We start from the raw sequence: 25,184 nt of genomic DNA on the forward strand, positions 1-25,184 counted from the left end.
TTAGATAAGATCTTTTTTTGCTCCTGGGGAATCTGAGGTGTTTGCTCTGTCCTGATGGGAATCTAGACAGTGTCTAAATCATTGAGATAATAGAAGAAAGAAAGGGTTTTTATTGAAACTAGCAGTTTGAAAGCGAACAATTTTTTGAGCCCCTGTGAAGATTATTTATTTCAGACATGATTGAATGTTATTTCCTCACCTGATAATTCTGTTTTGATGAACTGGTGTTATATTTATTAAGAATAACTCCTTTTTCTAGCCGGAAAGGGTTCCATAGTTTTCAATTTCCACAAATCCATACACACACTCCCAATTAGCTCAACGGCTGTAGAATAATTGTGGCAAGTCACGGTGTAATCTACGAGCCGATCAAAGGGTCTTGCCGACCGCCTAATTGTTTGATCTTTCAGGTTAATTGGCCACAAATCTGTACCCCTCGAAGGGATTTGTGATATGGGGGACGGAGGGTTTTTAGGATGATCACACGTTGGCCGTCTATATCTCCTTAGGTAAGAGTGGTAGAGAAAAATGGTCAAGTACAAAAAAGAAGATCTAATGTTGTTCTATAAAATACAAAAAGTTTAAATATGAAAAAAAATGTTTTCAACATAGTTACAAAGTTTTGAATATCGTCTTTTTTTTCAAAAATTTAAAAAAAACAGTTTTTTTAAAACATTTTGCCATTCTGCCAAAAATGAGTTTAGAGACCTAAATTTTTGTCTGTATGTAAATTAAATTGAGATATACATTTTTGTAGTTGACAACTTTTTTGCTCGAGTAGTCCCTGAGGAGATACAGCTCCTAGAACCTTCTACTGCCTGTATCTCCTTAGAGACCGCCCTCACCAAAAAAATGGTCTACTACAAAAATGAAGTTTTAGTCTTGTTCTATAACTTCCAAAAAATCATTCTTATATATAAAACGCGTGTGGGCGCTGTCTGTGGATTTGTCGGTGTGTTTTTCAGGATGTCCGCAAGGTTTTTGAGAAATAAAGAGGAGGGCGCGCCATGTGCAAAAGTCGAACCCTCGCCATTTCAGCGACAGGCGTAAGCGTTAACCACTCGGCCACGTGAACACTTTTGTGAGAGGGTGAACAGGAAAATAAAAAGAGGCCAGCCGGATGAAGCGCCGAAGGCGCGGCAGCCAGGCTGGTGTTAAAATAAAAAATGAGTTTTTATCGAAGATTTGAAGAATTTTGACATTTCGCCATATCTGACCATCTTGAATCTCTGAATCTCATCCATTTTTTTGTCCTTATTCACCCAGTCTGTTTTCTTTCCCATGACCCATAAGATTACTTTAAGTGAATCTGCTGTCTACCTTGCCTTTAGGAATACAAACAGAATCCTCGATCTAGAGTGCTAATTGCTAAGAAAAAGACTACATTTGTTAAGGAGTAAACAATTAAGTCATCAAATGTTTTATTCAAAAACTATGTACAATTTCATCGATTCATACATTTAAAGAATTATCAATCCTGATATCTTCTTCTCAACACAGCGTTAAACTTCCTCGGAATCACAAAATTATCCTTTGACTTGTCCAAATCCGGCAACCCATCCTTTCCCTGCAGCACTTCATATCGATTGAAAATATTGGCGAAGAACAAGAACAACTCCATTCTCGCGAGTCCTTCTCCTATACACTGCCGCTTGCCGATTGAGAATGGGATCACTTCATCTACCTTCTTTAGTTTTCCATTTTCCAAAAAGCGATCTGGATTCACGTGGAATGGCTCGGGGAAGACTGTCTCATCCAACATAACAGTACTAATCTGAGCAATGACTCCTGTTCCCTTGGCAATCGGGTACCCATCAATTACAGTATCCCTCGTAGTCATATGCAGTAAATTCAACGGAATTATATTTGCACATCGTTGAGTCTCATTCAAGAATGCTGAGAGATAAGGGAGGTTGTTCTTATCAGCAGTGGTGATAAGCCGGTCGTTTCCAATGACTCTATCCAACTCTTCATGGATGTTCTTCCGGATTTTGGGGTCATGAAGGTAGTAAGAGATGCCCCAGGTAAGGGTGGAGGTAGTGGTAAGGAGCCCAGCGATCCAGAGGTCGAAGCACATAGCACACAGTTGTTTTCGGCTGGAAATTGGTAGTTTAGGGTAACTGGAGTCATATAAATCTAAAATGGGCTTCGAACAATCTATAATTTTGGTCGTAGGTATTTTCAGCTACGTGGAATCCATTTCTGCAGTCAAAACCTGTTAAATGTCTCTACGAACTGAGTTATGAACTCTCAAACGTTTTATATGGTTAAAAAAGGAGAACACCTCCGCGTACACTAAGCTCAATCATATGACCAATTTTAGAGCTCGTAACTTGGTTAGCTGAAAAAACCTGTGACCAAATTTATAGAGAATTTAGCCTCTAATATTTTCGAGTCCTTAGATTCCAAATTTGAAATAAAATTCAGTTAAATCCTTCTGTAAACCGAGTTATGACCCGTCAAAAATATTCTACAATTAAGCTTTTTGCGTCAGGAGCTTTGACGACTCATAGCTCAGTTCACAGAAGGAGTTAGCAAAATTTTATTTCAGATTCGGAATCTACGGACTCGAAAGTGTCCCGGGCCGAATTCTTGAGTTGTTTGAAAAAAGACACCCCTTGTAAGAAGCTCAACCAAAATAACTCAAGCTACATATACTGAGCCGCTACCCTTGAAAAAACGCGCCTCGGGTGCACCAGATATTCAAAATGTTGTAAAAACCCTGAAATTTTCGCTATTTTCAGAGAGTTCTAGATTTAAAAATTCTCAAAAATCCATTTTTCCACACCAAATCCTCAAAAATTAATATGATATTTTCAATATTTTTAGCCAAAAATGTGATTTTCAGCATTAAAACACTGAAAATTAAACTCATTTTTCTGTGAAAACGCGCCGTAGATGCGCCAGTTTCCTCTAAAACCCCAACGCGTCTCAGGTGCGCCAGCCACTCAAATTATTGTAAAAATCGCGTTTTTAGCCTCAAAAAAACTGAAAAATTTTTGGACCGCCCGTGGTAAAATAGATCGACTGCTCAGGCTTTTTTTGTGATAGTCATGCTAATTACCATCCAATTAAACCCCCTACCCAACCTACCTAAATGTCTCCATATCCCCATCCTCCTCTCTCTTCCTCTGCTCCTTCAAATAAGCCTCAACAAAATCAAAGCTCTCGTGAGAATCAAAGTCGATCTCCTTCTGATGCTCATCAATCTGACTGTAGAAAAAGTCGTCCAGTTTGTTTCGTTTCTCTCTTGATTTCTCTGACAATGTTGGTCCTGGGATCACTCGGGATGTCCACGGGACAAGGAACTGGATAAAATAGCGGAATTTGGAAGCAACGTCTCGGATGTCATCGATAAGAGACTTGAGGTGAGCAAACTCGTCGCCTTGGTTCTGAAATTCCTTTTTTGTATTACCAATTAGAATCTAGAGGTACCACCTACCCTCTCAAATCTCTTATTAAACAATGTCAAATTAATAACATTCCCGACACTTCTATCAATAAGACCTGGTAGATCAAACTCTTTCCCTGAATTCGCATCGATATCTTTGAAGAGCTCGACGACTTCCATCAGAATCTTCTCCTGCATCAAATCCTTGCCCAGACCCAAATCTCTCAGTTGAGTCAACGCGAATCGTCTGTGAATACTCCACATTTCTCCGTTGGTGTCGAGTACTCCGTAGTTTTGACCGAGACGTTGTTTTTCCACAACAGCGAGTTGCTTGTCGACGTATGTGTCTCCATCCTTGACAAACGTCTCCTTGAGTTTTTCATAAGAGGCAATGATGATGAATGGCTTCTGGGCTGAAAGGTATACAGTAGTAAGTAAGGTGGTTTTATATTTGTAGGAAAATTTTTAGGATCGGCCGAAATTCTATAAAGTTTTTATCTAGTTTACTTCAGACCTGACCTACCGTACAACCTCTAATAGAAGTGTCCCCCCAGTAGCAAAAGTTTGGTGCACAATATCTCAACTGCCTCGAGAGTTATCAAGTTTTTTCCAACTAAAAAAATGTTTCATAAGTAATCAGCTACATTTTGTTTGTTAGCAACTTTTTGATATCTCCTTGGAGAAAAAAGATATACCGCTTTAAATAGGCTTTACTGGGGGGCACCTTTTTAGAGGTTTTACGGTAAGTTAAGCCTGATATCAAGCCTTAAATGAATTTCTGAAACTTTGCTAAAAATTCACCATAATTTTCTAAAGTTTTAGTGAAAAACTAGACTTTTTCCAAAAACATACAAAAAAAGGCCGATTATCCCGTGACAACCCCGAATTCTAAACTTTTAGTCAGAAATTGGACTTTTTCCAAACATTTTTTGTTGAAAACAGAACATTTTTGATTTTTTACCCCTGACTCACCCATCCAAAACGTGAAAACCGGTCCATACTGCTTCCTCCACTTGCCAAATGCCTCGTATCCCGGTTTCAGCTTATTCAGCTCCAAAAGATTCCCCAGAATCGGGATAGGCGTTGGTCCGGGCGGCAGATTCCTTCGCTTCCAATACAATTCATGGAAAATGTACAGAAAAATGATAGAGACAATGATTAGGAATAGCATTTTTGTCCGTCTCGGTTATAAGAAATAGTAAACTGTTAATTTGCTTTATAACCTAGTTTCAAAAACCACCGAATAGAGAGACCCAGACACTTTTTTGATTTTTCGCGTCAAAAAAACTGTGATTTGTGACATTTTGAACTGTAGAAACGGGGAATTCATTAGGGAGAAATTGAGTGTGGTCTCTGCTATGTCAATATTGTTTTGTATGATTGGAAGGGCGGGAAAAAGAGATAGGGAGGAGACATAGAATATGTGACAATTTGTCATTTTTGGCACGCTTTGATTAGTGTTTGGCGCCTAGAAAATAGTTGGAATACTTTATTATGCCTGAAAATAAATACAAGAAATCGGTACATTGAGATCGGGTTCAACTACACTGTGTACATGAAAAAAGGAATGACTGGGTGAAAATGAGAGTGGAGAATTATATGCATAGTTCTTACAACTGCGCTGCACCGAATCGCCTTTCGCAATTTTCTTCGGTTTCGGTAGAGCGTGGTTGTAAGAAGCGTGCCGTGCTAATAGAAAAATTAAAATGATTTATGGTCTGCGGTGCTTGGTTCCAAATCCATTGGGTATAGGGGAGACTGGCGTGAAGCCGAGACTGGATTCGTTGTTTTTCTGGAAAAAAATAGCTTAAAATTTTTTTTCGACTTTTTGATTTTTCAAATTTCCTGCTGGGAAAACCGATTTCTACACCAATTTTTTTGAGTTTCTCACGATTTTCTGATCTGGAAACACTGGAAAACCCAGTATCATTCAATTACAGTGCCGCCGATGCACCATGTTCCAATCACTTCCCATTTCAGCCATTTTTTAAAATTTGGGTTTTAGACCAAAATTCTGCATTTTCTGCTATTTTTCACATAAAAAAACTTCCAAAAAAGTCACAAAATACTTGTTAGAATGGCTTTTTTTTTAAACCAAGGTACAGTACCCCCCTTACTAGGGAAGGTCATGGAGTCAGTTTGGAGTTATGAGGCGTGACCGATATCATTGGAAAGCTGAGAATACGCTGATTTAAAATATACATTCACTTTTTGCCCTTGAGGCCTTGAATTTGAGAGAAAACGAGGTCAAAGTTCAAAAAAATGCGAAAAGTTCAAAAATTTTTCAAAAATTCAAAAACTCTGGAAAAATGTGAACTTTGATTGAATATATTAGAAAATGACTGAAAATGTCGGAAAACGCTAAAAGTTTTAAAGCATTTAGAAATACAAATTGACGAGCTAGAAATTTTTTGGTGACCTAGAAACCCAATTAGTCATTTTTGTCATTTTTTCGAACTTTGATCTTGTTTTTCTCGAATACTAGGCCTCAAGGGCAAGAACTGAATATATATTCAGAATCAGCGTTTTCTCAGCTTTCCAATGATATAGCTCACGCGCTATAACTCCACTTTGGTTCCTTCCCTACTCAGGTATTTTTTCGCACTTTGCCCACGAAATGGGCAGCATGGCCGAGAGAAAAGGGCCGCGGGGCCTGCCCTACGCCGGCACTCGTGCCGATTTTGAGGGCCACATGGCCCATTTCGTGGGCAAAGTGCCGAGATTTGGTACAACGAGCGGCATTCCTCTCCTTTTGCTCCTTACCATTTAGCACTATAATTAACCAGATTACACATTTTTGCACTTTTCTACTATTTATTCATCTAAATTAAACAAAAATAGTAATTTCAGTAATAATGGGGAGTAATAAGATAAAATAAACTAGAATTTGTCAAACTCTAAAATAGGGATTAGGAATACAGGAGAAGAATATAATTTTTAGTAAAAGTTAGTTACAAATATACAAATTAAAACGAAAAATTTAAAGTAAATGCGAAAATTAACAGAGACGAGCAGTGGAGTAGCCGGAGCGCGTAGTTGATGAAGATGCTCGTATTGCTGAATTTATTTCTTGTTCCGCTGAAATTTGTCAAAAATTGAAAGAAAAAAAGAAAAAAAAAAGAAAATAGTAGCGTCTTACCTGTTTTTTCGGAGGATCTGTGTAGATTGTCTCATCTTCTATTTGAAAAAAGTAGCATAAAATAGAAGGAGGAAAGAATTGAAAAAGAAACGAAATAAATTAGAAAAATCGTGGTGAAAAATCAGCGTGCGCTGTAGAGCGCGATTTCTCAACTTATGCCCACTTCGGGCCAATGTGGTGCCCAACCGGGGCCAAACAGGTGCCCAACTCGTGCCCACATCCAACCAGCCTCTCCTTTCGGCAACCAACTCTCCAGCTTGTGCCCAACCCGCGCCAAACTAGTGCCCACGGGCCATGTGGCCCTTTTTGTGGGCAATTTGCCCTATTCAAAGGTCACATGGCCCATTTAACAGTTTCACTGCCCAACCCTCGCCAAAAAATATCTGAGTAGTAAGGGGTACTGTACTTTGGTTTTGTCCTAGGAGTACTAGATCGCGAAATTTTTTTAGACATTCTAACAGGTATTTTGTGAACTTTTGGAGGTGAAAAATTGAAGAAAACAAAAAATTTCGTTCTAAAAACTGAATTTTAGAAAAAAGGTCACTCGGGGGCCTTTTGCGCTTGCTTAGGCTTAGCAGCAACAATAGTTTTCTGACACAAATAGCTTATCATCTTTGTCTCTGTCTAACTACAGTACTCCTTATTCTACTAGAGCGCTCCTCACCTGAAAGAACCGTATCATATCCTCATAGGTCACCAGCCCATCCCGATCCCCATCCAACTCTGTAAATATCGTGGTTGCTCTCTGCTGCACGGACTCTTTATTAATCTCCTCATTCCCTCCTTTTCCCTCATTCAATTGGAATACAGATTGAGTGAAATCCAAGAACGCGGTGTACCCGAAACAGTCGCCCTCACCACCGGTGATCAATCGCATCGTCCATTTCGCATTGGTCTCAGCGGTTTGAGGGTGGACATGCGAGAGACTGTCAATGAGGTCCTGAAGCAGCGGGAAAGGGTTACTGTAGTTGGAAAAATGGTCACTGTACCTCAAAAGTGATTGTCTTTTTGTCCTTTCCAGCAAAGGCTGAGAATAATCGAGAGATATATTGATCGGTGGCTTTTTCTGGGGCGATGATAGAGGCTAGTAGATTTCGAAACTCCTCTTCCTTCATTTTTCCTGTTGGGGATTCCTAAAAAACCGAAAATTTCAGATTTTGAGAGTCCTAGGAGGTTTGTAGAGGTTTTCAGCTTCTGAATAAGTATTTAAAATGTGGCAATTTTCAGTGATGGCGTGCCTATGGAGCGTTCGAGTTCGGGCAATTTAAATGACTTTTCCGTATAAAAACCATACTATTTTCTAGCTAAAAATTTGTTCCGTAAATCGACATGGCCTGGCCAAGCTTTTGGAGTCTTCTTGCCTATTTCAACTCTACAACTCACATTCTTAAACTTTGCATACATGTACTTAATCCACTTCGGACTAAACTGTGTCTTAATTGTCAGCTGCTCCAACGAGGGTGGTTGAACTCCGAGCTCCCATTTGTCAACCACTTCGTCTAGATCCATATCTTCATTTTTGTAGAAAATCTTGAATTGCAGCGCCCGTATCGACCAGTAGATACGGTGGTAGAGGGTGTCGAGGATTGAGGAGCTCGTGAAGATTTGTGGAGGTTCTGAGTAGGCTTTGTGCACCGCGCGGTCGAACTGGAATGGAGAGACTATTGATGGGAGGAGGATAGTGATGGGAAAGGAACATTTTCTTAAGTTATAACCGGACAAACAGACTTACTCGGGAGGTATTCATGATTAGGAATAGGAAAAGAATACTGGATTTTAAGGCTTTCAGCTTAATACCAAGCATCAAACAGGTGAATTTTATTTTCAGGAAATTACTTTCACTCGGAAATTGAAAAATGACATTTAGCTCCAAATCTTGCATAGTTTTTGATTTGAAAAAAATATAATTTTAGGCCGGAAATTACATTTTTAGATTGAAAAATGGGTTGTCTATTTCCAGAACTGTCACATGGTGCATCAGGGCTCCGGAAATTGGAAAAATGAATTAAATGTAGTCTTTTAAGAAGCAAAACATGATTTTCAACCGGAAATTTGATATAGTGGAATATTTTTTGAGCTATAACATAGTGCATCAGGATTTCAGATATTGAGAAAATTTGAGTTTTATATAAGTCAAATATGACTTTTTCTGCCGGAATTTGTTGGAATTTGTTGATAAGGTTTTCAATTTTTTTTAACCGAAATATATTGATTTTTGACTAAAAAATTGTACTGTTCCGCATTGGGCGTGCCATAGGCACGTTTTTAACATGTTTTGGTCCAAACTTTTCTTTTTTTCGGGTAGTCAAAATTGTGCTTTTGCACCAAATATGGTGCATCTGCCGTGTCGTCGGCACATTTTGACGATTTTTGCTCAAAATTCTTGGAATTGATCAGAAAACAGACAAGATTCAAGATTTTTGGCACTCCCGTCTAGAAATTTTGCATTTTGGAGTTGAAAATTAGTTTTCTGCAGTGTTCCCAATAAATGGTGCATCTGGCGTGTCGTTGGCGCGTTTTGGACGAAAATTGTTCCAAAATGTGTTTTTAGCCTGACAAATCTTGGAAATTTACATTTTCAGAAGCTCCATGCTCTTACTAAAGCATGGAGCTTGAAAATCATGTGAGAATTTTAACTACTTTTGGAATAATTACGCAGTTTTCTATTTCATACAAAAAATTTATTCCAGAGGCTTTCAACACTGGAACCTGGTGCATCGTCTTATCAGAAATTAATTGAAAATTATAGAAAATTGGAGCTAAGGAGCCGACGAGCCAATTTCTGATGCTATTCCATTTATTTGATCTCCCCAGGTTTCATATTTGATTTCTAACTAGACAGGTGAAAAACCGAACAACTATTTTATGATCTACACTCACCCACTGTTCATAAAGAGTCTGTTCATATTGATCTTGTAAATGAGTGGATCTACGACGAGTCCCATCACCACGACGGGACTCTCGAGACATTGCACCGCCCATTTTTTCAAAATTTTAGTGTTTTAGTATCTCAGAGTTATAATATCAGTAGTGATAATATAAAATATGAATTATTTTTCAGATAGTGGTGGTTTTGGGGCGACAACTGATATGTGATAAGTGATAGATGAGGAGAAGGGAAATGAGAGGGAGGTGATATGATAACAAGTGAAATAGTATAGGCCTGGTGAAGAGACGCAGACACCCCGGGGGATGGGAAATGAAATGAGAAATGAGCAAAAAAGTGGGAGAGGGAGAGATAGATAAGAGACCAATTTCTTTTTAGTTTTTTGTTTTTATGTTTGGAGAGGGTTCCGGGGCCTCGGGGCGTTGGTTTTGGTTGGTTTTATGTTCGTATTGACACTAGATACACTTGTTTTTATATTAGTCGAGGTTGAAGGATGTTCAGATTTTTAGCTGTGTGGATACGGAGGTTGGATAGTTTTTGATTTTGGAGATCAGTGATCCTCAGGAATTGACAAGTAGTGTTGGTTGGCTGAGCCGGAAGTTACATAGGAAAAACGAGTTGTGACTCTTGAAACGTTGAAAGGAATTTCGGCTGTAGAATTTCTGCAGTGTTTTGATAAAGTTTTCGGGAGAAAAATGACAACGGGGTACTTTTGAGGTACGGATAAGTCATATTTCTGTAAAATTTGAACATTTAAATGCAGAAATTAAGCTCCGCCCCCAAAAGGTAGCGACATTTCACAATTGGGCTCATTTTCCGTTTACTGACGTCATTACAGTTCCCGTTTTTATGAAACTATATTTGTCAAGGCCCGGATTCTAAAAAATAAACATTTTTTGGTCATTTTTTTCAATTTTTTATCAAAAATGTGAACCTGATCCTGAAAAGTAGAGTTTTTGGTGAAAAATTTGAGTTACGAGGGTTTTAATGCTAAAATTCATAAATGTGGACTATATGAACAGTCAGAAACTTAGTTCTCAAAACGCGCCGAGGGCGCACCAGCGATTCTGTGATTTAAACGGTTTTGTACCATTTTCTTTCTTGATGACTTTTCAAACTTTTTTATAATTCTGGATGATAGTCAAAAATGTGTCTTTTTCGCTAAAAAATTTTGAAAAAACTGCAAAAAAATAGAATTTTGAACTTTGGCCACATTTACCCGGGTCTTGACAAGTACAGTTTTTTCAACGCGCTCTACTGAACCTGAAAAAATTGCAAATAGAGAATCTCAGAGGAAAATCTAGCTTTTTCAATTTTTTGTGATCAAATAGCTCAGCACAGTTTTTACAACTGCGCTCCATCGTAATCCGATAAATTATTAACAGTAAGGTTAGTACTGCCTAAATTACGTTTAGTCGAGTCTTATAGAATGACTGGAATCTAAGAATTAATTGCAGTAACTTCAGTTTCAGATCTACACAATGTTAGGGTCAATTTTACATTTCTAATACACGGCGGGGCAGCGGCGACGCGCGGACTCCGCAGCCAAATTCCTCGGCCCCGATACGGCGGCGCGCGAAATTCAAACGCCAATTTTTCTCACAAAGCGCGCTGACAGGCTTTTGCACGTTTTCTGGCAAGTATTTGATATATTTAACACATTACATATGATGTTAACTGAAACTGACAATTTTTCAACGTTGCATATTATGGAATAACAAAAAATCTCGATTTTAATTACTTTTTATCAAAGAAAACGAGTATTTTGAGAAAAAAAGTCATTTTCTCAAAAACTGGACTGGATTTTTTGCTGAAACAGTTTTCTAAAGTAAAATGAGGGTCTAGAATTCAATAAAAACATCAGTTTCAGTCCATTGAAACATTTTGAAGGCCCTTTTTTCTTGAAAATGTCGAAAAAATAGGGAAAAACAATGTATTTGTCTATTTTTTTCAAAAACTGGACTGGATTTTTTGCTGAAACAGTTGTCTAAAGTAAAATCAGGCTATAAAATTTAATAAAAACATTAGTTTCAGTCGATTGAAACATTTTGAAGGCATTTTCAGTTTATTTCTCACATCAGCACAAATTGCTTAGCCCTCACACTTAATTTTCCATATACGTTCTCTGAATTAGTGTTTTTATTTTCGTTTAAAGCAATTTTTGCCGATAAAGTCTTTTTCTCACAAAAAAAACCACATTTTATCATTTTTTATGTGGTTTTCTGCACTTAAAAACTTTTTTATATCATTTTCGGGTTACTGTAAACACTAGTCCGCAAACACCGTGTGAAGTGTACACAACTTTTTCGACTGAGTATTTAATGCGGATTTTTCTAGGCCACGCGTCGCCGCAGCCCCGCACAGCCTCCTACGAGCGAAATCGCGCGCGATTTTGTCTCGCTGTCTGCCGCCCTCCACTCTCTCACCCCTGTGAGAGTGCAGTAGAAGGTAGAGATGAAAAAACGAATAAAAAAGTTAAATCTGGGTGGTTTTTTGTGATTTTTTCTATAAAATCATCAAGAAGAACACAGAAGCAACAATTACAGTATAATTAAAAACACTTTACCATGCAAAATATAATAAAAAACGAGTAAACGTTAGTCGACTTTCTTACTGTAGACTACAAGGTATTTTACCGATTCTGAAGAGCTCCGGAGTATGTCAGTTGATCGAAGAATACTATTAACTGACAGAATTAACAAACTAAATGAAATTAGAGCTTGATACAGTGTCGTAGAAGTGGGAATCATCCTCACAACTTTTCAGTTTTTCGGTGAATTTGCTTCATAAGTTTCGGCTAAGACCACGAAATTCAGAATAGTCCAGATGTTCCAATTTTTGGCATGTGTGTTCTACCAACATAGGCCTGGGTTTTCTTAGTTGAAAACTTTTTTTCAAAACCTCTCCCAAGAAAGACATCGGCCGTTAAATCAGGGCTACTTCATATGGGTGTAATCGTAGCTTGTTTGCTTCTATCGTCTCCAACTGCCTAGGATGCTCTTCAACAAAAAAACGATCAACTACAAAAATGGAGAGCAAGAATAGTAGTACAATTTGGTTTAAAAATCAAACACAAGATCATTAGTTCTGACGTCATGAAACCATCTCAAAGTTGAACTATAATATCGACGGATCAATGATTGTCTATTAGAAAGTAAATTCAGTCAAGGTGACATGAATTGTTTATCAGCTTCTTGAAAACGTTTAAAATAACTTCAGTTTTCATTTTTGGTACGTACAGAATTCTAGATTCGATTCTTCCTTCCAGAAGATGACCGAAATATCAGATCATAGTATACCGCTTGAATAAGTGTTCGAACACGAGCGTATTTGTCTGAAAACCAAATCTAAGAAGGAGATTACTCTTATTTATTCTTCCTAGAGTGTAAAAACTCATTTGAGATAGAAAAGAAACCATATTTCAAAGTTCCTCTTTTGATGCGCGCTCTCGAGTCTACACCTACAGTAGTCAACGTGGTCTTGCCCTGTCTCCGAAAAAATGCGAACGTTCAGTCAGTTCTTAACATAAAATGGTGATTGATAGCTCAAATTAACCGCAAAGACATTCTCTACAAACGTAAGGAAACCGATTTTTGATTTAGGCCGTCGTTTCTGAGTAATTTACCAAAAACCCTCAAAAAATGACCAAATTTTCGAATTTTGTACTGAAATTTGTTTTAACTAACAGAGCGTTATTTTTGGACCTTTTTTGACGTTCTAACTTGGAAAATGATCACCATCGAATTCTCTACAAACGCAAGGAAGCCGATTTTCGATATTTATATTTTTTCGTTTTTTAGGGCCCAAAAACCGTAAAATGTGACAAAAAGTTTATAAAATCCGTGATATATATAACTTTAACATGGAGAAACATGTTATTTTTGTATTATCAAAGGGTTTTAGACATCGGTTTATAGAATCCATACAAAACTTTGAGTATTAAACTTCAGAATACCTCTGAAGCACTCAAAATCGCGAATCTGATTGATCTACGTCTTACGGCTCTCTGGTGAAAATTTTGCAAATTTTTTTTAATTAAAAAAAAATTTCACTTCTTAATTCATCTTGTTGTTAAACTTTCTTTCTTTTAATTTCACTTTTTTCATGATTTTAACGTCTTCAAAGTGTCCTTCCAAAAACGGTGTTACGGCAGCGCAAACGCGCTCTATCTGCACGAGCGAGAGAGTGCGAGACGCACAGCACCTCCCACCGTACTTTTTCGCGAAAAATTTTCGCCGCAGGAGGCTGTGGCCCCGCCGTGAATAGAGAAAAAACAAGTTTCAACTCATTCCCAACCCACAAAACCGAAGAATGCTATCCCAAAACCATGACCGCCGCCTTCAAACATGAACAAAGAAAACGGAACAAATAAGAACACGAATTGACTCCGGACGACACTCTTGTTCGAAGGGAAAAAGGGAGAAATACATTTCCGTTTTTTCTCCTTTTTTCATTCAATAGATATATATCTCTTTTTCGTTTTTTTCCCACACATACATACACAAAAGGGGGGGGGGGAAAGGATAGATATTCAATTGGTTTTGAGGGTAAGTGGTGGGTGTTCTGAATATATAAATAGGGAAAGGAATGAGATTCTGAAAACATACAAATCAAGATCAAATGAGTGCTTGGCTCTCCGGAGAGTGCAACAAAAAATTTCTCAATATGAGGAGAATAATAATAAGAGGGGGTTTAGTTCTAGTGCTTGAAGGTAAACGCGTCAGAGGTACGCCAGCGATAACATCGTTGGCGGTGCTGTGGCACCTTTGACGCGCTTTGAGACCTGATGGAATTTCTGGGGTGCCGTCGGCGCTGGTCTAAAGTACTAGAACTCCAAGGAGACTCAGAAATTTCCAAATTGAGAATTTCAGGAACTTGGGACAGGGAGTTTTGGAGCACAGAATTTTTTTTAAAAAATTTTTGAAGGGACTCAAAAATGAATTTATTTTCAGTTTTTCCAGTTAAAAACGCTTCTAAAAAGAGCTAGAACACTTCTCAACCTCCAGATGACGTAAGAAACCAAATAAAAATACGAATAATTGCTTTTGCAAGCGATCTCTCCTCTCTTTGAAGCAAAAAAAGTGAAATGTTTGAAAATAAAATGAAACAAAACGTTTCTGCCACACCCCGAAATCTGATATCCACACAAACAGACTGATTTACAACTGCGCTTTGAGCACTCACTTATTCTAGAGTGAGAATTCCAGAAAATGTCTAAAAATCGAAGAGAAAGAATTTCATTTTCTCTTTCTCATCTTTTCTCACAGCCTCATTAATTATTCCGACTTTTCGTTGTGTATCATCGCATTGCTTATTAGTTTTCTGTATATATGTGTGAGGGATAGAGGGAAAAAGGAATTCAATATGGGAAAGAGAAGAAAATTAAAAGAAGACCAGTAAACATGACATTCAGGAAATTGGGGGAATTTGAAAAAAAAAATTCGGCTGAAAATGACAATGAATTTCTGAAAAACACCCTCGAAAAAGGTCAAACATGCCTACATATGACAATTTATGCACCGCCCATGTTGTCAGAACCCAAAAAAAAACAAGCGAAGGAGAAAAAAAATCATATAAATAACAAAGTACTCTTAGAAAGAGAGGATAAAGAACAGAAAAGTCCAAAGGGACAAGTATTAGCACTTCTTACAACCGCGCTCTACCGAAACCGAGAAAAATTGAGTGCGAAGTTGAGAGATTAGAGAAAAAAAGGCATTTCGGTGGAGCGCAGTTGTAAGAATTGTGACGAGCTAATAGCTAATTTGGCAAGATTCCGGCAAGAAACCGGCAAGACTCCGGCAAGACTCCGATAAGAAAACTTCTGACTCACCTGACTCGGCCGCCGACGCATCCTCTCACTGGCCAACGGTGAAAACACATTTTTGCCTGAAAACATCCGATTTTGGTCCGGCTCTCCGGGGCTGCCTAAATTTTTCAATTTTTTGAGTTTCCTAACACGGAACAGAGGAAAACAGAGCAGAAAAACTATGCTTGAGAATGGAAAAATCATCATCTAACTGCTTTGCGGGGGAGAAGTTAGATCGGAGGAAGTGGAAGATGGCTATAAAATATAATGTGCCTGTGGGGCTTCGTTTATCTTTTTTTTCATATTTAGCGTTTTTTTTGGTCGGAAAATAAGAAAAAAGACTGGAAAAGACTCATGTTTTTCTTAATTATCGATAAAATAAAAGCAGGACTCGAATTGTCTGAATTAGACTGAAAACGGTTCCAAATGACATTATTTGAGAAAGGTTATCGGTAAGTAAAATTAATTAGAAAACAATTAAAGACCAGACTCACAAGGTCATAGAAACTCCATATGAACCGCCAAAAAAAGGGAGTGAATTTAGCGCAAAATTCAAAAAGTTATCAAAATTTTTTATGCAAGGTTTAACCGAAAAAACAAGAAAAATGGAAGAAAAGTGATTTTAATTAGAAAAATCTAACTCCCTATCGTTCGTCCATGTTATCAGCACGCGATTTGGCTGAGCGGCGACTGAATTGGCCACCTGACAAGTCGAGCTACACTAGACTTCCGGTTTTGCGGGAAAGTTTGAATTCATAAGGACTAGAAATGACCCTGTGCAGAATTCGAAAATATTCGGATTTTTCTGAAAAAAAAGTTTTCATACTGTTTGTAGGTTTCTAAGATTGTTGAGGAATATGTTTCAGAAAAATTGAAGTAAAAAATGTTTCCCTACAAAACTGAACAGAAAAATGAGTGGAGCAGGAGAAGAAGAAGTTTATGAATAGTTAATGAGGAACATGATATCAAATAACTTCCTTTTCTCACATTATTTCTGGTCACGTTCTTGTTTTAATGATCAGAAATCTATATTCTACACAAAAAAAGTTGACGAAATGGAATTTCTTCTCGAATTCAAAGAATCCAAATCCAAATCCTTTCATCTCGTTTTCTTGTCATGTAGCAAAAGAAAAGAGTGAAATGTTTTAAAATGCAATTTCCGGCACCTTCATCTAGATGTCTTCCCTTTGTAACACAACAGGGTAGATCAAATTTCGCGCGCTTCTTCTTGTTCTTCTTATCTCCGTCTCTCACTTACTCATTCTTGAAACATGTCTGACATGTCAGCAGTGTGAACTTTTTTTATTCATAAGAAAAAAACGGCGAAAAAAAGATGAGTGAGGATGTAGGGGAACATGATAAAGAACAGTGGTCATTTAAAAACTGGCGTGCGTTTGGCGCGTTTTCTTGGATGGGGGATAGCTATGAAACTTATCCTACATACATATAGTTTCAGATTGAGTACAGAGATTCATGAATATTTCACGTGGGATAGTAGTTCTGGTGGATTCGAGGAGTATCATCTTGAAATTTTTTCTTTGAGTTTTGTTAGGCTACTGTAGTTTTTTGTGGTGGGACTACTATATTTATTTTGAAGCTCTTGAAATACTGGTTAATTATATGTAAGTTTCATAAAATTTGAAGTACGGATAATCAATTTTTTTAACCTTTTCAAACAAAAAACTCACTTTCCAAACTCCCAAAGTTGTCGACAGCGTTGTAATAGGTCATGAAGGTTGAGCTGAAAAAATATATTCTTTTAGTCGATTCCTATGATTCCTAAAAAGAAAAAGAACTAAAAAAACCAATCAAACGTTTATGTCATCGTCTCGGAAGTGTATGCGAGATACCAGAAATCATCGTCTTCTTCCTTCCTTCGAAAATTGTGAGGTCTTCTAGAAACTGGAAATTCGAAACCCCTTCTAACCACTTTCGGACAAGAAGAAGACATCTTTTCCGCTTTTCAAATTTCATTTCCCCCGTTTTATTTCTGTGGCAGCTGGGGGAAATTCAATTCACCATAGGGGTGTCGGGGAAGAAAAAAGGAACATTCTAAGAAAAGGAGGGAACCTGACAAAACGGAAATCATTTCCAAATAGTTCATGAAGCATAGATTTGAAAATTCATAAGGTCTGAACATTATTAATCGGCACATACAGTACCGTGCAGCAAGATATATAATTTGTTCTTTTTCAGTTCAAAATGGCCAGAAGGTGTTACGGTATTGTCCCCAGAAAGTAAATTATGTATAACCATACAGAACAAAGGTAGAACTTCATTTTTGTAGTTGACAACTTTTTTGTACAAACACTCTCTAGAAAGTTATAGTAATTTCTTCCTCAAATCGTCCCAGTGCAAAGTAGGGCGATTTTTGAGCTGTCGTCTTAAAAAGACCATAACTCTCTAGGGAGTGCTCGTACAAAAAAGTTGTCAACTACAAAAATGGAGCTCTACCCTTGATCTGTATGGTTTATACATAATTTACTTTGTGGGACAATCCAATGATACCGTAACACCCTCTGGTCATTTTCAACTTGAAAAGAGCAAATTGTATATCTTAATGCATGGTACTGTATAACACAGTAGTGTTTTTATGTATATGTGACTAGCCGGTCAGTTATAATACCAGATTTTCTTTCTCGGACCCGATCAATGAATTAATTGGGATTTTTCTCGTAAAAACATGTTCAGAACCAAAAATTAAGAGGAAACCCCCGATCCGGGGAGTTAAAATGCACTAAATATCGAGGATAAAGTTTCTGAAATTTCAGGAAATCCGTATAAACCAAAACCTAGGTCAGTTTTCCACGGAATGCCTCGATTTTTTGAATTGAGAAAGAAAGGTGAGAGAATTTCACTGGTTGTCAATCAAAAATGAATGATGGCAGTGGAGAAAAGAGCAAAAATCGAATGGGTGATAAACTAGAATGTTGCCTATCTTTTTGTTCTAAATTAAAGATTTTTTGATATGAATCGATTCAGAAAGCCAAAGAGAGCTTGGAGCTAGGTCCTAAAATCAGTCTGAAACGAGTTATGAGGTCTCAAGGGGCCAAAAAGTACAGTACATTTTAATAGAAATTGTTCTCGTCTGTCGTTGAATTTTCATCTTTCGAAATTATTTGGAAAATTGTTGAAATGCACGGCGAGGAGCTTTTTTGGCACTTTGAGGCCTCACAACTCGTTCCAGACTGATTTTCGGATCTATCTCTGGCTTTTTGAATTGATTCATATGGAAAAATCTTACATTTTGGAATAGTTGTGTTCCCCTTGAATAATTTCGAGACGTTTTGAAACAAAAATATTGAATTATTCCTAACCTAAAAATGCACTCCCCGACACCATCAAAAGTGTACTTTTGAAACATTTTTAGAACTTACTTATTGGAATACATAGCTCCTTCTTCTCACATATGTGTGCACTCACACAAACTTTTCTCTGAGAAAAAGTTCTCCAAGTTTTCTAGTTTCCCTCCAAAACTCACCCCAATAATGAGTTCCTCTTTTTCCTGGTGCTCCGTCGTCCGTGTCCACGCATCATAATTGGGTCAGTTGAAGACATAATATTCATTTTTACTCTAGGACTTTTTGTAAAAGTCGAAGTAAGAGTGGTTTTTGAGACTTGTAGAGATTTATATAGGGTGCTCAATGGGGCGTGAGTGGTTTATTGAAAATGGGTACTTGAGAGGGAAATTGAAAAAGTTGAGAAGTTGAGATTCTACACGTGATTTATGAGATTATGAGTAGTCTGATGATGGCTATGGCACGAGTTGAGAGGACTGTGTTGGCTTTGGTGGCTGCAAAGAATAAAGGAATTACGTGAGGATTCAATGGAGGGCAGTTGTAAAAACTGTGCTGAGCTAGTAGGAATTTATAAAGAAATTTTGGATTTTTGGGACATAGGATGATTTCTTGTTTTCAAAACGCCACAAGTCCAAAACTAGTTATAAGGTCAAAAAGCTGAAGACGTGAGGATTCTGAATCTCTTTTCAAAACTTCCATAGCATCAATTTTAGCTGAGATACATCTATTAGTTGCAGAGCCGATTAATGATATTCACAATACTTAAAACGCGCCTAATGAACCCCAATCTCTCATCATTTAGCTAGAAACGCGTCAAAGGCACCCCAGTCTTTCATAGCAAAAAATGCGCCAAAGGCACTCCAGTCTCTCATCTTTCACAGATAAAAATGCGTCAAACAAAAAGTTATGTAACTTGGCTGCATTTTGGCCTACACAAAATTTTGAACTAGAATCAGAATCCTCAAGACGTCAGTTTTGCAGTCATATAATTTTTTTCCTAATTACCATAAGTAATTTTCAGACAAAACTCACGACTCTCTCTTCTTCTTTGTCCTTGTCAAAATATAGATATGAATTGGAGTAATTGGAAATTGCATCAAGTAGAGGATATAGACAAATGCATCGATCTGAAAAATCTTGGTACCAAAAATATCACTTACAAGGGAAGGTCATGAAGTCAGTTTGGAGTTAAGGGACGTGACCTATATCATTAGAGTCTGAGAAAACGCTGATTCCAAATATATATTCAGTTTTTGCCCTAGAGACCAGGTATACAAGAAAAATGAGGTCAAACTTCTAAGAAATGACAAATTATATCTATTTTCGAAACTTTGACCTCGTTTTTCTCGAAAACCAGACCTGGAAGGCAAAAAGTGAATATATATTTGGAATCAGCGTTTTCTCAGCTTTCCAATAATATAAGTCACGTCCCATAACTCCACGGTCACCTGGACGTCTTCCTTTGTTAGCTTACCCTCAGAAATATCCTCCTCACATCGATGGAGCTGCTCTCTCGTAGGTTGAAGAACTCGTCGAGGAGCTAGAAACTTATTTTATGTATATTTTTAAACATTTTCCTGTAAGAGTACCTGTAAACTATAATTAGGCAGGTTCAAAAACAAAGTAATTGTCGCTGAAATCAAGCATCTCCTTATAGCATTCGACCGCTGCTTCTGAGAGTTTCTCATACTATTCGAGGACACTATTTTCATATGGCTATGCTTTCTTGATCCCACTCCATTATCACTGGTTTTCGATCGGATCTCATCCTGGGATACCAAGTGAATTGATAATCCCCAAGCACTTTTCCAGGTTAGTACAGAGATGTCTGCGAATATGGTAAGGATGAGGGGGAGGAAGAAAGTGGCAAACACTTCGAGCACCATGATGAGTTGGGTGTGGGTGAAACTGCAAAGAAAACGGGTCACAGGTTTCTGGAAAAAACCTAACAAGGGAAGTTTTTGGAGTCATGACTTTTAAATAATCTATAAATTCGATTAGATATTTTCGACTTCGGGGAGTCCATTACTGCAGTCAAAACCGGCTAAATGTCTCTGCGAGCCAAGTTAAAAGCTCTCGAACTTTAAGCTGCTTCACATCGAATCCCAAATCGGTCAATAGTATACTCAAGATGTTTTCATTTAAAAACAGGTAAACCGGAACACAAATGAAACCGTGCGGTGGCGTATATGCGGTCGATTTGGATATCATTTGAGAGCTCATAACTCGGCTCGCAGAGACATTCAGCAGGTTTTGACTGCAGAAATGGATTCCACGTATTCGAAAGTACCTATAACCAAATTTATAGATCGTTTGAAAACCTCGTCTCCAAAGACTTTCCTTATAAGTAAAAGTCACCTCTCATACTGCGGATCCTCTCCACAATAGATATTGTCAAACTGAGAATCCAACCTTCTCCCAGTTATAAATATTGGTGTCCATAGTTGTATACACATTGACATCACTAAAATCGTCAATAGGATGCACCTAGTCCGGCAGGAACTGTGATTTCGAAAGCGGAGAGGGAAGAATATGTAGCAGAAGCGCTGGAACATGATTCTGATGGGGGAGACACATACAAGCTCGACGCTGTTCTTACAACTGTGCTCCACTGAAAATTTTTTTTGGTTTCGATAGAGCGCGGTTGTAAGAAGTGTGCAGTGCTAACAGCTTAAAAAGAATACCTCAGCGTACATGGCAACCCATGCCCAATGGATGAAGCAGGAAGATGAGTTGACTAGGAATGCGGTGAGCTTGCAGACAAGGTATCCTGGGATTATGTCTGGAAGAAGGAAGGGAAATTAGTTACACAGAGACTGACGGAAGGAGAAAGCTAGGCCTGTAAAAAAATTGAATGCTATGACACGGCTCAGTTGGCAAGAAATAAGTATAGAGTTTTAGAGACCAAAAATAGGAAAACTCAGTGTTTTTCTGAGATTTTTCGAGTAAAAAATAGTCGGAAATCTCGAAAAATCAGTCAAAAATGAGTTTTAAAGCAAAAAATGAGAATTTCGGTTTCTAGGCCACCTCTCATTTTACTATTTTCGACCAACTTTTTTTGTTTCTATAAAGAAAAATAGTCAAAAATATGAAAAACCATTGAAAAACGATAAAAAAATGAGTTGGGTTTCTAGGCCACCACTACTATACAATTATATTTTTGATGATCAGAACCAAAAAGTAAAAACCGCATTATTTTGGGAAAAAAATCGAGAAAATCAAGGGTTTGGCTTTCTAGATCACCAAAAAAAATTCGGTCATCAAATTTTTTTTGTTTTTTTCGAAATATTTGAAAATTTGACATTGGTGGCCTAGAAACCCAAATCTAGAAGTTAGGCCACTGAACACTGGCCTAGAAACTCCCAGGCCCCCGTCAACTCACCATAAACATAATCGGTGTTCTCCGTTATCACACTCGTCATCAACGTGCCCAACAGCACCATGTTAGCACCCAGAATTGCACACAAATAAGGCAAAAAATGCACATTTTGACGCTTCTTACACCGTATCCAACAGAAACTTGTTAACAAGACTGGAAGAGTGAAGAAGGCTATTGAGAGGACCGAGTAGAATAGGAGACGAGAGCTGTTCGTCCATTCTTCCAGGTAGATTTGCTCTTCGGTTAGCATCGAGGGTTGGATGAAAGTGAGCAGTGGCATGGAGATGGAGGACATGGTGTCTGGAATCGAAAAGTTAGTACGACACGCTTCTTACAACCGCGCTCCACCGAAACCGAGGAAAATTTTCTCAAAGGAATTTCGATGGAGCGCAGTTGTAAGAACTGTGCCGAGCTAGTAAAAACGGTAAAAGACAGTTGGTAATTACTATTATATAAAGAAGAGGAATTCATTTCTTTTTAAAGAATTTCAGAACTGAGTCAGCCAAGCCTACAAATACCACAGAACTAATAAATTTTCCTATGCAGAAGGAAGTTCTCCCAATGCACCATAGGCAAATATTAAAAAAGGATCTCAGGAAAAAAATTTCAATTTCATAACAGAGATCTCATTTATATGAAGACACACATGAGGACGTTTTATTTCTGACGAGAGAATATAGAAATGGAATATTGGGAGAGCTTTTTGCAGAAGGGATGGGACATCAGGACATCAAAGGACTTGTCTGAGCCATTCTGAGAATTTTCCAAGATCTCTCTGTATTCTAGTTCAAAAAGAATGAATTAACAATTTTTGGAGATTGATTTGCGAAAACGTTATCTTTATGGCCAACTCAAGGAGTAGTACTCCAATTTCCATATCAAAAAACAACGAACCACTGAGACTAGAAATCTACACCTTTACATTGAGATATAACGCTTTAAAGCAAAAAAGACGAGACGCAGACAGTCAGACACTCTAGCTGTCTTTGCTCTCACCCATTCACTCTCGGCAACTTCTAAGGCTTGTATCTGAAAACCTCGCAAAGTTATCAAAAAATTTTCAACTGCAAAAAGATAGTAAATTTTATTTGCTATATTTGTGTAGTTGACAACTTTTTGGTAGCTGCTCTAGCTTTTGAGATATAACGCTTTGAAGCAAACGTTTTTTCCCTCTCTTCATGCAACTCCGTAACAAAGTGACACTACATATGTTCTAAAAAAATATCGTTTAAAAAGACTATCGGTGTGAGAACCGGGAGTTTTGATAATATAAGAGGATGATGGGAGAGCGAAAAGGAAACCTGTTTGGAAGAACGTAGTAAATAAAAATAATAAAATTTTCAGTTTTGCTATGGTGACAATTGAATGGGGGTTATAATGAAAGCACAAAAGGAAGTTGTGGATGGAGAGTAGGTAAATATATTGTGTCAAAAATATGATTTCAGGTTTTGCCAAAATATCTTTTATATGTATTTATTAGCTCGGTGCATTTCTTACAACTACGCTCCACCGAAATTTGAAAAATTTGTCTGTATTGGAGATGAAGTCTTCTGAACTTATATCAGTCAAGTAGCATCAGAAATTCCAGCCAAAAGTATCAGTAAAGTGTTATAAATAAAGAATGAAACCACATGATCCCTATCGGATTAAAGTGTCAAAAGCCATAGAGTAGAAATTGTTAAAAGAAATGGTTATTTTTGGAAAACAAGAGCGGGAGATTAATTTTTTGTAGAGATTTAGAAGTTTTTGTCAGCTTGAATGAAGGGGAGGAATTTAATGAATGTGAGATACAAAATTCGTGATATGATAATAGAAATTTCGGATTTTTGAATCATGGTTGACATTGTAGAGTCTATCTATAACTTTATCGAGTAAAAATACTACTAATCTTATCAGAAACTGAAAATAATGGATGCTGGAATCAGATTAAAATGTGTCTAGACCTGAGGGAACTTTGATTAAAAGTCAAGACAGAAATTGGATTCTGGAAAACAGGGGAATAGCTGAAAATAGCAAAACAGAGACGTTTGGTAACCATTCCTCTGATTACAAAACGATCGGTTTCAAAATATCAATAGTTGCTAAATGTATTGGTTTTAAAACGGCATTACTGCTAGTGTACTACTGAGGGTTGACCGGACGAATTGAATAAAGGCAAAATCACAAAAACTATGACTAGACTTCCTCAGAAAGAGGTGTGTGCTTGGTGTCAAAATTTTATTATTCTGGCATTACACCTTGCATAAAAACTGGATTATCTGAAAATTGCAGACTATTATTTGATTATGTGTCATGCTTAATAGACACATTTCCTTATAGAAATCCAGAAAAGGCACTGTACTAAAAATGATGCACATGCTGAGTACCAAAAATTGACCCAATTTGAATTTGAAGACGCCGACTATTAGTTATGATCTATTTCTCTTGGAGGCATGAAATGATGAGAACAGACAAAGGAACAAGAAAGAAAAAGAAGTGACATATCTCGTCAAGTCAGAACTGAACACAATTCAGTGTCGTTTTATGAAAATTCGCTCGCATTTCTTTCTTTTTTTCTTCTTTTTTCAAGGAATAATAAATTCATACATCCTCCTTTTTTTGGATGAATGAATGTGCAAAAACACGCAAGGGGATGGGACGGAATGGGAAGTGAATCATGATGTTTGGGTTTCTAGGCCACGGGAAATTCTAGGCCATTAAATGGAAAAAGGAAATTGAAATTGAAGCAAAAGGATGCTTTAGGGGTGAAAAAACTGATAAATTCGCTGAAAATCATCTTAGAACCTTTGAAAAACCACAAAAAACCATCAAAATAGAGTATTCCCAAAAACCTAAAGTGGTGGCCGAGCGGTTAAGGTAGACACCTCCTTCGAATCTGACCATCGAGGGTTCGATTCCACATACCGGCAAATTTTTTTTGCGTGTTTGATTATGGTTTGAAATATGTTAAAACCACCAAAAAACCATAAAAACTGTTCGGGTTTCTAGGCCACGGGGAAATTCTAGGCCATTAAATGGAAAAAGGAAAGATAGGTACATTAACATCTTGAATCCCCTTGGGTTGGCCTAGTTTTCCTGGGATGTGGTTTCTTGGTCATGATAAAATAATTGCCAAGGGGTGGCCTAACATTCTGGATTTAGGGTTTCTAGCTCATGGACTAGGAACGCACTGATTTCCCGTTTTCCATCTAAAAGGATTCAGTGGATACACTTGATTGAAATACTACCAAAATGACGAAGCAGTGCCTCCTAGGCTCTCCTGGTGGCCTAGAATGCAACTTTT

The 25,184-nt window shown here is 37.6% G+C and overlaps 3 protein-coding genes across 3 annotated transcripts; all 3 read right to left on the bottom strand.

Moving 5' to 3' along the window:
* Positions 1-1,471: 1,471 nt before the first annotated feature.
* On the bottom strand, positions 1,472-4,562 carry GCK72_021636 (uncharacterized protein; the record flags this gene model as incomplete). Its single annotated transcript, XM_003098096.2, has 4 exons — positions 1,472-2,096; positions 3,094-3,392; positions 3,443-3,804; positions 4,364-4,562. The coding sequence occupies 4 exons, from the start codon at positions 4,560-4,562 to the stop codon at positions 1,472-1,474; spliced, it is 1,485 nt and encodes a 494-aa protein (XP_003098144.2).
* Positions 4,563-7,170: 2,608 nt separating this feature from the next.
* GCK72_021637 (uncharacterized protein) lies at positions 7,171-9,512 on the bottom strand (the record flags this gene model as incomplete). The annotated part of the gene is made up of 4 exons (XM_003098085.2): positions 7,171-7,470; positions 7,520-7,663; positions 7,914-8,177; positions 9,411-9,512. The coding sequence occupies 4 exons, from the start codon at positions 9,510-9,512 to the stop codon at positions 7,171-7,173; spliced, it is 810 nt and encodes a 269-aa protein (XP_003098133.2).
* Positions 9,513-20,995: 11,483 nt separating this feature from the next.
* Positions 20,996-22,196, bottom strand: GCK72_021638 (uncharacterized protein; the record flags this gene model as incomplete). The annotated part of the gene is made up of 3 exons (XM_053734392.1): positions 20,996-21,133; positions 21,207-21,304; positions 21,905-22,196. 3 exons carry the CDS (start codon positions 22,194-22,196, stop codon positions 20,996-20,998), a joined length of 528 nt encoding a protein of 175 aa, XP_053583305.1.
* Between the last annotated feature and the right edge of the window lie 2,988 nt (positions 22,197-25,184).

Source organism: Caenorhabditis remanei, chromosome V (assembly GCF_010183535.1).
Source record: "Caenorhabditis remanei strain PX506 chromosome V, whole genome shotgun sequence".
Lineage (NCBI taxonomy): Eukaryota > Metazoa > Nematoda > Chromadorea > Rhabditida > Rhabditidae > Caenorhabditis > Caenorhabditis remanei.